This window comes from Mercenaria mercenaria, chromosome 17 (assembly GCF_021730395.1).
Source record: "Mercenaria mercenaria strain notata chromosome 17, MADL_Memer_1, whole genome shotgun sequence".
NCBI lineage: Eukaryota > Metazoa > Mollusca > Bivalvia > Venerida > Veneridae > Mercenaria > Mercenaria mercenaria.
In genome coordinates, this window is record NC_069377.1 from 23859554 (window position 1) to 23872442 (window position 12889).

The 12889-nt window shown below is 35.6% G+C and overlaps 1 protein-coding gene across 1 annotated transcript in view; it reads right to left on the reverse strand.

Moving 5' to 3' along the window:
• Window positions 1-946: 946 nt before the first annotated feature.
• The window catches only part of LOC123535578 (uncharacterized), a 51415-nt gene continuing 39472 nt past the window's right edge, over window positions 947-12889 (reverse strand). Inside the window, exon 8 of the mRNA XM_045318274.2 lies at window positions 947-3447. Within this exon, the coding sequence (XP_045174209.2) occupies window positions 947-3447 (2501 nt within the window). The remainder of the gene's footprint in view (window positions 3448-12889) is intronic.

Consider the following 12889-nt stretch of genomic DNA (forward strand, 5'->3'; position numbering starts at 1 on the left):
ATTGATAATTATCCTGATCCATGTTTTTGTGCATCTAAGGGAATGCCATTAAACCGTTATTTAAATATGTCCTTATCCATTCAATACAATTATTTCCAACACTTTTTAACAGCTTAAATAATAATGCGGTCAGCAAAAATTATACATGTATTATCATTCATAGTTGTTTCCATTTGTCTAAATACAATCCATAACTAGTGATAAAAGTAATACTGACTCGACAGCGGAGTCAAAACACATATTTACCTACATCAGTGACGGCATAACGTTGTGACGTCAAACGGGTTACGTCGTGCACACTTAAACACCATAACACAAGAAAAATACCACGGTTTCGTCAAAATGATGATTTATCAACCGTGGAAAAGTGATATCGCCCTCGGTCAAAATCTTTTTTTCTCGGGGGTCGATAAATCCTTATATATTAAATATTCTGTACTGTACACAATACATTATGATTGTGTGTATATTAAAATCAGTTTCAGGTTCCGTTTCACTCTCATTTATCCTTTACTATTAATCTCAAGTTTTCAAAAAAGATTTCTAAAGTTCCCATACGTTTCTTTTGGTATCTTTTGTCGAAAATTTAGTTCCAATTAACATAATCCTTAATCACCATCTCTGTATCCGTATAATCAGTTTGTTTTCTACTTAATGAAATAATACCGTAAATAAAAGAACATTTTTTAGAAAACCACAGTTCATGAAATTACTAAATCTTCTTCCTCCACGGATCTTAACAGCCCCATAATGGAAGCAAGATAAGTGCTTCCTTAAAGTTATGTACTAGTATACTAGTAAAATTTGCCAACTATTCACTTTCCCTGTTTCACTGTGTAATATGTACAACTTAATAGCATACCTAATATACTTTGACAATTTTGTTTTGCATCTATCTCTGTCCGCCATGCCATTCAACGAAATTTCAAGCCACGTGCGTGCCTTCTTAGATACCATCAATGACATCTTTCAGAATGTCATCATCAATTGTAATGAATCCTCTGCATTCTTGGATGATGCTAACCAGCACATCGAGTGTCGCTTTGTCCGCTTTTCGAGTTTTCCATCTTTTTAGCGACTCGTATATCTTTGAAGCGGTGGTTGCTTTATCAAGACAAATATGTTCAATCTCAGCATCTGGAATATCTAACTGTCGTGCCAGGAATTCCCAGTCCTTCCCAATTCCTCGTGATAACTTACTTAGTTCTTTTTCTGTCAGCTGCCGTATCGGTAGGTCACTATGAGCAATTTCGGGTTTAAACCATTCATGTATAACATCTTGTATGACTAGAGAATGACTTGCATGGTCAGGGCATGCTATTTTTGTCTTCCTACATCTTTGTAGTGTGTCAAGATCATGCACGTTCAAACTTCCTTTACAGTCATGTTCTTTGTCATAGCATCTGACCAATTTTGAAGATTTTTTCGTTTCTTGATGTTCAGAATCAATTCTGCGAAATTTATTCAACTCTTGTTCTATCACCATCTCCACAAAACGTCGAAATATATCACTGTTGAGATTACAAACTCCATCCGGGGGACAAAGACTGACCACAAGTAGTTCAAGGGATTTTTTCTCAAGTATCAGCAACCCTGCATGATCAATTGTTAGTTTGCAAGCAGCAACATTTTCGTATATCAAAGGATTACCTTTGAATTCAAGGAGAGGCCATTTGGCAAGAACGGCAGCAGTAACACGACTGAAGACTGTAGCGAGAACCGTGTCAAATTCAAAAACATATCCCAGAGATGTTTTGGTGTATTTTTTTCCTTTCAAGAAGGCACAAATAGTAATGCTATCACACTTTCTTAAAAGGCTTGGAACGATGTAGAATCCAAGTTTCCGCGACTGGATAGCAACACTGCTGTCTTCGAATTCTAAAGCTTCTGCTAGTATTCGGTGCTTTTGTAAGAAAAACAACAGTACATCTTCGAACTTCAAAAATACAGTATTCGGATCTTTACCCCAAAGTGCACGCAAAAGTTCCTTTTCTAGAATTGCCTCGTTACAAAGTTTGTTCCACAGCTTTCTTAGACTCGGATCAACCCGACAAAACTTCTCAGCCGTGATGATACATTTAAACGCATCAATAAGGAATTGTGGTTCTAGCACAATATAATTCGTATTTTCGCCTTCGCTGTCAAAAAAGAAAAAATTTCCCTTTTCATGATGATACTGCAAGAATAATTTTATTTGCTCCTCCGAACCAACAGGTATTTCATTTTTACTATCGATCTCTTGTACTCTTGCCAAATCAATGATTTTCAAATGACGCTGTTCTTTCAAGCTACTTTCTAGCGGGATCCATCGGGCAGGAATGAAACGTTCTGTCGTCTGTTCACCAGCAACTTCCATGACTGCTGTGCGAATGAAGTCTGAAGTTGTTTCGCTGGGCTTTGTGTTTGAAACAGGAAAATGATTTTTTTGTATGTGATAAGCAGACTTACTACCTTCAAATATTTTTCTCACTTCGTCAAATCTTTCATCCACGTCATCTTCATTTTGTAGCTGGTCTAAATGTGTGCCGACTAGAAAAATAGGTGGTTCTGTTGCCTGATCATTTCCAGCAAAGGTGTGTACAGAGTCGACCCAAAACTTCAAGTAATCTTTCATCGTTTTCCTCTGCTGTTTCACAGGACATTCGTCATCCTTCACTTGCCTATCAAGGTCTTGGGCAATGTTAAATACAAGGAGGTATACTGCCTGTCTTGAATGAAACAGCTGATGCGTAGCGTAGTAAACAAACTGTCCTCCAAAGTCCCAAATACTAATATGTAAACGGTCTTTCTCTGACGAATCCTTTCTCCGTTCAGCCATCTTTATTTCCTTTGCAAATTCAATTGACTGCGGAGTCGGGGCTTTGGAACGATTCATGCTGGCTTTTGTAGGCTCAGCCCTAGAGCCCGAAGGTGTCGAGATATCAAGTTTTTCTCTGTTTACTACTTGTTTACTTGTAGTTTTCTTTTCGTTGTTTTGACTCTGACTTTCCTTAAGTTTTACATCTTTAAAAGAATACTCTGGTTCCGCTTGGACAGTTTTAACATCTGCATCACACATGACATTTTCAATATTAGACTTTTGCTTCACGCATTTGATATCAGAATTTTTGTCACTTATTTTGCTTTTATATGTGTCCAAAGAATGATCCATTGCAACTGATACGAGCCTTTTCACACTTTCAGTTGATATATCATTGTCTTCCTTTTTGTTCCAGCATTTAGATCCATTTTGACTGTTACAAATACATATATCTATTCCGTTTGTAGATTCCACATCTTCTATTGACTGTCCTGTTAAACATTTAACGAGAGAACTCTTTCCCTGACCATAACAGCCTATCACCATTACTCTCACATTTTTGTCCTTCTCTTTTCCCTGAAGGATCGCCGTCTCATAAAGTTCTCTTGCTCGAGGATCGTTTGCAAAATGAAATGAAGCCATGTTATCTGAAAATCAAAAGAAAAGAATAAATGCATCTTTTTTAGTTACAATATCTACGTTTTTAAATAAATTTACACGGCATCTTAGAAGTCACATAACAGCCGCTTTATACAAACTGTCAGACAAACGTATTTCTGATCCCTAAATTGTGATAATCATCTAAGTTATATTAGGTTACCGTTTAAAGACATATATGAAGATATCTACATGTTTTGTAAGTCTACGTCTAAATGAATTTAGTCAAACTGTTCATCTATGGCAATGAAAGCGAAGTAAATTATGATCGTCTTTTTTATCAATTGTAGTGTGAAACGCCACACCGACACAGTGATAGTTCATATGGCGACTTTCAAGCTTTTGGTGAGGAGGAAGAAAAAATAAGGTACCACTAAATGGAGTTTCATTCAAGTATGGGTAGGTACCTGTATAGAACTGCAGACCAGCTGACTGGTCTTTAAAGTCTTGGCCGAACTTATTTTGTACATAGAGGATATTTGGGTTTTTTGAGTGAATATGGAATATATCTCACTGAGAGGTGAGAACATTTCAAATATTTTCATGAGCGCACAGCGCGAGTGAAAATGTGAAAATTTTCTCACTTCGAGGTGAGATTTATTCCATATTCACTCAAAACAAACACATTTTCTTTTTATTTTATGCTTAATTACGTTGAGATGTGCATTTTGCAACAAAGTTTAATCTCAGCGCGGGAAACGTGTTGTGACGTCAGAAAGACGCACACGACATAAAGTTCCATTTTATTCTATTTTTTGCTGCATAACGTTATGAAATTCTCACTAAGTAAAATAATTTGAATCGAGAAATATACTATAAAGAACAAAGTGCGACTACAATTTTCATCCTGTTTCATCCTGTTTTAGGCAAATAATTTAAAATTTATACACAATGTACAAGTAGTTCGGCATTTACAATGAGTGATATGCAGTGACTGATATGGATTATATCTCACTGATAAGACACAGTATTTTATCAGTTAGCATAAAATAAAAAAGAATTAATGGTCTAAAATTAAAAGTTAATACTGGAACACCAGTTAGTAGCGGTCTAAGCTTGGATTCACTTGAATTGTTTCAGGTTCATGGAATACATTCAAAAAATTTGTATAATAGAGCCAATACTAAGGAGACTGAGAGGTTTTGTACATTTTATTACCAGACAAACCAAGTCTATCAATGAATCGTCTATTATATATATCCATGGTTGAGCAACTTCAGCGATATTATGAAGGGAATATGCTTAACACGAAAATGGGTTCAAGCAAATGGAACTATTCGAAAGAACCAAGTAGGAGCGACCACACCGCAATTTATGGGCGTATATAAAGTTATATTGATAGCATATGTACATTGTAACGAAATGAACAAAAGCATACTTTTAATTAGTACAACATTTACTATAAACCATGTATTGCAGTGGCAGGGTAAGGAACACCTTTATTTCAAAAAAGTATTAATTTCTGTTGCTGAAATTACTAACTTTCTTGTTCAATCGCTGTATTTTCCTAAACACTACCTGTTTAAACATCTGTCTAGAATTTTTGCGGAAATTCTACCGAATACATATTATCTTTATTTGCTTTCTTTAATTCCCTTTTTGAGTATATCATCTCCTCACTTACGTGACTGAGGTCTGTGGCACCGATAAATGTCGCAACACCTCTAAATGTCGCAGGTACCGTTAAATGTCGCAGGTTTGTCTTTAAATGTCGCAACCACAACTAAATGTCTCAAAATTATTTGCCGCTATTTATCGCATTTCTCAAAAAGTTGACTACCGTTATATGTCGCAACATCAACGTTAATTGTCGCACTGCCTACTCAAAACTAAGATATATATGAATAATTCCACTGTGTTTATTTTTCAAATATTATTTTATGTATCTTCAACAGCAAAATAATATTGTGTTGGATTCAAGCTCGACGGAAGTCTTGTATACAACATTTTGAATTAGGTCCAGCGTTTTCTGACATGAAGTTTCCACTACATAAATACGGGTAGGTAATGACACTGTATGTTTGAGGGGGGGGGGGGGCGGCGGGTAGGGGTTGGGAAGTGTGTGAATGATGATACAGGCGCAAAGCCAACATATAGTAAAATCAAAGTACTGATAGTACAGTACTGATGGAAGGTGATTTATGTTAGTATGTGTATGAAAAGAATCCATTCCAAAAATGGCTCATTTGATAGTTAGAAACCCAATACATATAGAATTTGATTCGGCTAGCCATACTGCGCTTTGGTGATTTATACAGTTGCATTCAAAGCCCCTTTAAAGTAAAAATGTGTGAAGTAAAGGCATGCAACCGATAGTTATTCGTAGCAAATGCGCCGTTAGTATATATTCGAAGTATGTTGAGCTGTTTTTAGGTTGAAACAGCGAAGCGGTTGAGACCTATAACTACCGTATTTCAGAGCTTCAAGAATATCATACTGACAGTTTTCACTTAAAGACAGATTAATCCGCCGTAAGGTTTTTACCCGTTGTTCAGGCTAATCGACAGATATTTTTATTGATATAAACTGTTCTCTGAACATTGTTCTACAGTCCGTTGATAATTTCATACGTATGTAAATACAATGAGATTAAAGAATGCGTCATTTCGCACGAAAAATATGATTTTAGGTCTGTTGACCCATCGATCATGGCTAATTTTAAAAGTAAAGGTGTATTCCTTTAAAACATTTCAGAAAACGCCGGAAGTGACCGAAACGCATGAAAATATGCCGATAAAAATAGTTCGAAACGTATTATAAAGATTTCTCTAATTTAGCCTTAATATTACATATTGCACTCGTCAGTAATAAAATAGCATATGATCTTAATCATTTTTTGTACTTGTATATACATGCGATTCTTCATACCTGTCCCGACTCCTACGCAGTGCTTCGAGTGGCGTAGGAGTTTGCTATATAAGAGACTGTTTGATTTCGTCTAAAGTAGATTAGATTTTTGAATTACTTCCCTTTATTCTTAAATTTTTCCTATTTTATACAGCTTTTATAATGACCGATTCATATTATTTACTTCCTATATTTAATTTTATCTTTTAATATTTTTTTCACGATTGATTTAAAATTGAGAATATTTGTTTAAGATTTCCTATTTTTATGTAAATATAGTTTTAGTATACTACATTACTTCAATGTGGCAATGTAAATGATAAGTTACACATTCAATCATGCTGCATCTGCACGTTTTTTATGTTACATATTTGTTTCAATATGTAATATTAAATAGACTTAATTTATTACTTACAAAATACATATTTGCATTCCCTGTAAAACGTAAATGTGTCATGATTTTAGCGGGACTTGACGATGGCGTTCCACAACGTTACGCCAGTTCCGGATTTGTATTACAATTGTTGTTGAATTGGAAGAACGCCATGATGTAGAAATTTACTCGAAATTTGTCATTTTGATAAAAGCCATTAGGCCGAAACGTTAATAAAACAGAATGAAAACTACAGAGTCTTTAAAATAGATCGTTAAGCAAAATAGAATCAGAGAAAAGATCCGTATTTATTCCTTAATTGTCAAACATTCATACACGATTTTCTTGTATATAGTTCTTTTTTATCTGAAAACTGTGTGAAAAAGTAGGATTTTGGGGTAGATAGGTCTAGTTTCTAGTTTGGCCGACCCCACTGACTTCTACTGTTGTTTTAGCAGGGACGGTCGTTTGTAGAAACTTTTTAACAAGGTAGCGGAGTTTAAAGGCAACAGCCCATGAATTAAAGAAGTGGGGTTGCAACACTTTTGATGTATTGGTGTCATGAATAAGTCGTGACATCAATACATTGTATTTCTACAAGGGTGTAACCAGAAAGGGGTGCTACGGGTGCGATCACACCCCCTTTTTTGGCAAAGCTTGCATTTTTCATTACACCAAACTACACTTGAATGTCCATTCTTTTATTTTTTTCCGCTCGCTACGCTCGCCAACGTACATATATTTTAGTACTACTATTGACGCTGTAACCTTTGTATAAAGTCTGTTGATGACCGTCTATATCTCAAAAAGTCACTGATTGATTGAGCCCCGGCAACTTTTTACAGATTTTTACCTAACGTTTCAATATTGAATATGGCGATTTTACAGAAAGTTGAATGTATCTATCAATACAGAGGACTGTTATTACACCATCATATATTTAGATTGATCGGCTAAAATGGATTTTGCCAACCTTCATCAAAGGAAACTCGAGCTCAAAAGTCTTATTTTACTAAAGTGCGAAATAACTATATAGTGAATATGGATTAGGTGCAGATATGACAAATGCATTACTGTATAAGTGTTTGTTTTTATTAAGGACTTTGTACGAGTATTAGAGCTAGCCTTATGAGGAATTAATCTAACATAAGTATTTTTTACATGAACTGTATTTTATAGCTGTGCCTTTTTACTTTCAGTAGTATTGATTACGTCAAGAATATATATTATTTATTGTTGATGTAGCCCGCTGCCAACTGTAGATTTGTTCGTTAGTTTTCGAAACGCTATTACATACTGTAATCCAAAGACCGACACGCTGAGGTACTAGATGGTATACATGTACAGCTTTTGAATTCTGAACCTTTCTAGAACAGTCCTCACTTATATGCCAGCCCTGCTAGAACAGTTTATAATCCTCGTTTAATTTACCTATTAAGCCTCACAATTTAGCAAATTACAGAAACAAACTTGAAACCTATCAAACATTGATAGTCTTGGGAGTTGAGCAAATTTATATTCTTGGAGATCTGATTACTTGGAGAATGATCTTGGAGTTGACCTTTTGAGGTGTTGAATTCTTGAAGTTGAACTTTTCTGCGTGTTGTGGCTGCAGTAAGTGCATTCTGGTACTGTACGATGTGCCATGTCTATAGTCGTCTAATTCTACGATATTATTTTCATATCCTTCTAATTGACGCTTGATAATTCTTTTGATTTAATAACTTATCACCACAATTTTGCAATTCTTGGAAATATGCTTCAGCTTACAATTATAGAAAAAACTTGACACCTAGCAAACATAAATAATGTTGGAGTTGAACTGTTGGAGATCTGATTACTTAGAGAATAGCGTCTGATACCTTGGTGAGCAGTAGGACCACAATGACTATTTTGTTTGTTTTGTCTTTCAACGTAGTTTGGGAACACCGGGAGCGGATTTATGTACACAATGGTTGAATAAACATGGTTTGGAAAACATCGTCTGCTACTGATTAAGTCATACCTAAGCGAGTCCGTCACCAGTGCCTTTGTTAAGGCTGCGTTGACCTACCCTCCACTGTTCTCATTGTTCAGGGTGTTCAGGGTGCACAGACCTTGACTTATCCTCTGTTTTTTTCTCATTAAATCGTCTGCTCAGATTCTTGATCGATATCGGGGATATATTTTACTACTTTATTACATGTTAAACGTAGCTCTTTGTGTAGAAAAAGATCTGAGGAGATGCACATGACTACTTATGGGAGTGAAGCCATGGTCACGTGACTGATTACATGATGATGGAAACACTGATATTGTATAGGAAGACATCAGGAAACACATACTCTTACTTTCATTTTACCAAACAGCTTCGACTAACTTTTTGAAGCATATATCGTAGCTTAAAAACATCAACAGACATTCTTCTTTACAATCAAGCATCAATAAAGCTGATATCTGACATGAAAATAGCCTTCACTAGTCGGGAAAATTGCACTATATCTTAATATGGACAACACTTGACCAGGGTGGTATATCCGGTGAATTACCTTCATGCCTTTAATATCAGCTCCTGTGAAAGTGAAGGCTACATACACACTTCTTACCAGAACAACATGTATTTCTTCAGATTATAATTTGTTAACAGCATATCGAAAGGTTTCAACCTTTCTGTGCTTTCAGCGCTTTGATTTACTCAGCAAGAGTTCTTGTAAGTTTGTGATCAAGTCCACGGCTGTCTCAAAGGTGGTGATAGAGTAGGCCAAATTTTCCCGCCTGTAACGATAATGACGTCAGAAGTGGTAAATTATTCCGCATTGAACTACGGCGGATAGATACGAAATAGTTGTGAGACAGTCTGTTCCTGATTAAATTCTACACGGTTACATGGAGAAGGTGATTTTGATAAATCACCTTCCAAAAACCATTCTTTTCTCTTGGGGGCGGGGTGGAGGGTGGAGAGGGGGTTTAGTGTTGGGGGGGGGGGGAGTGAGGTGATTTTGTGGACAGGGATGATGATGATGTGTTACTATGACCTAACTGTAAAACTTCAACAAAGAAATAGAACCCATGCCCAATTAGTATAAAATCATTCGTGTTTTACTGCTGCATGATACAGAACACATGAACTCTGTTTAGCATAAGTGACTAAGGGAGTATGATTAGTAACAGGAACAGGTTAAAGTCTCACGTGTGCACGCCTTCAAATGAGCAGGCGTTATCAAATTCGGTGCAGTTCGCATTACTCGCATGTGCATCAATTTGCAATTGATTGTCTTTCAACGTATAGGGGTTAGATCCTTCGGTGGCAAGGCCTTTTCATGTTGCATCATACATTTTTCTATTACAAAAATATATCTTGTAGCAGCTTTTACTTAAATGAGTTAGACTGGGCTGGGCTGGGCTTGGCTGGGCTAGTATAGCCTTAAATTTAACAGAAGATCACTCGGTTTTTAGGCTGGCGATATTCGCCAGATTATTATAACCATATATCGAGTTTCCACAAAGTTCAACAGGTGCTGAGACTGAGAACACAAAATATAATTTAATGCGCAATTCAAATGGTCCGCCACGTTTATCAGTTTTGCCAAAGAGTTGTATAAAGATTGTTAAACTTACCTGTTTCAATAGATATATTTGCTCAAACATAATATTTTATTTTTCTAATGGTAAATACTTGAAAGATAACATTAGAAAATATTACATAATGATGGTAAATTAATTCGCCTCTACGAATGAAATGTCCGTATGAATGGAACTTTTTCGTAACTCCTCACTGTTGACCGCTTCGTTATAGATTATAACCCCGGTCTTTAAGTAGCTAATTAAACAAACGCTTGTTCCGAGAAACAATCGTCGATATGAGTTATACTGCGCATTATTCGACGATCTGACATAACATGGAAAATAAGAAATATGAAATATCAATTAAAATAAACTTATAGTGATATGAGTTATCGGTCATGTTTAGGGCTTAAGTTTTAAGAATCTATTCTTTCAGATCATTTGCTATAGGTACTACGGGACGTAATCGCTACGTGGAATTGCCACAGTAACGTGAGAAGAAACCAATGACCACATTATACATTTTTTATTTAGGCTATTTTTATACTGAATTCGTTTTAAACATTCTGACGAATACTGAAAGATATAGTGTAAAAAGTGCTTTGTTAACAATCTGCTTATAGGGTGGGGGCGTAGATGTAAGCGAGTTTTGTTTAAACACACGTTTTCAACTGTTTTCAGGTTATATTAAGATCATAGTGGGTCCGTATTGGTAATGTTTAACAATTGCATTAACTTGATACAGTATAGTTAACATATTTTTGCACTGTGATTCATCTTTAAACGACTTTTACCTTGTAGTTGTTGTTTGTTTTTTAGTTTTTATTTATTTGTAAATTTTGTATAAATTATGTCTCTATTTTCCTCCAGCTGAAACAGACACAAATTTCAAAGTGATAGCCATTGCGCAAAATGATCGCAGAGAATTCATTTTACCAAATATTTTTCTAAATGAAACCTCAAAGTATTGCCTAACAATAATAAAAGTTAAACACAAAATAAAATTATCGATAACAATTTTTCTGGGGAGCCTCGAGTAAAAGGATTTAATCGGACAGAAATTAAGCTCCAAATTATGGCCTTCCTCTCTGCATTCATAAAGAACCATAGGGCAGAAGTAAAACCTACCTACCTACATTTCTTCCAAACTTTGTAAACTAAAGAATAAATGCAAAATCAAGAACTTTTACAAATGTAAATTAGTATTTTCAAAGATGTCTCAACATTCACCCTTCAGGTTAAATTCATTTTAAACAGCAAGAAATGGCTAATCAAATAAAACATTTCCGCTTTTGTACGACAGATCAATGATAATAAGACTTGGGAAAAAAGTTATCTTACTTGAAAAAAGAAATATAATTAACAAAGTTTGGTCCTAGTGGGGCTTGAACCTACGCCTTCCTGAAAATTAGTTAAAATAATCTCATGGTAGGAATTGAATACTCTTCAAAAAAAAACAGGAGTACATTATTATGGGTACGTCAATTTTCCTAACCATCGTATTAGGGAAGGAACATGACTAGACAATAATCATTAACAGTCCGGTTTATAGCGGGGTTCGAGCTCACAATTTCCCTCATACCGACAAGAAAATTGTCCAATCTGATCAGTGTTCATACATTGATACATGATGTGTGGGTGTGGGGGATGCATATCGAAATGTAGATGTTGTGTTTGTTACCTTTATATTTTATCTGATATTATGTCCCTCAATGTTAATATCGCTTCTTTAGAAACATATATCAACGGTTATGGAACGACAATTGTCCAATAATAACGTGAACCCAGGTTCACGGTCGAAACACTAGGATTAACAATAGATAAACTAGGGTTTTCGAACGTAAAACCAGGTTTTTCTAATACTTACCCATATTTTCGAGCGAAAACACGCACGTTAACCCAGGTTTGAACTAGGTTTTTCAATTGAACTTTGAATTTCGGTCGTTATTCTAAGTTCACGAGCATGAACCTATGTTTACGGGAGTAAACCAGGCTTCACGAATGTAAACCATAGTTTACGAACGTGAACATATGTTAACGATCGAGAACTTAGGTTTACGACCGTGAACATGGGTTTACGACCGTAAACATAGGTTCACGCTCGTAAACATAGGATAATGACCAAAAATCATAGTTTTGTTCGAGAAACCAAGTTTTTCGAATGTAAACCTATGGTTCACGCTCGTAAACCCAAGTTCGTGGTCGTAAACATAAGTTCACGTCCGTAAACAATGGTTCGCGGCAATCAAATTATCCAGTAATTACATTCTTGGTCGAAAAACTAGGATTATCGAATACTAACATAATTTTCCGAGCGAACTAACAGGAAAACGGGGTAAACTATAGTTTACTCTCTTGAACCCATGAAAATACGTCCGATAAGCTAGGTTTCTCGATTGAACTTTAACTTGGATGAACAAGTTAATCAAGATGGTTCATCACAACAATACCCTATGCTCGCCTTAGTTTGATATGGAAAACCCATAATATCTAAGATTTTGCAATCATCTTTCCCGCACAGTTTTCATTCAGTGTTTTGTGGTAGCCAGCCTTTCTGTACTTTCAGTACTTTGATTATATTTGGTATCGTGTAGGGAAGTTATCGGCAGCTATTTAAATACAAATGGTTTTACTTTGTTACATCTACATAAAATAGGACACACACTTAT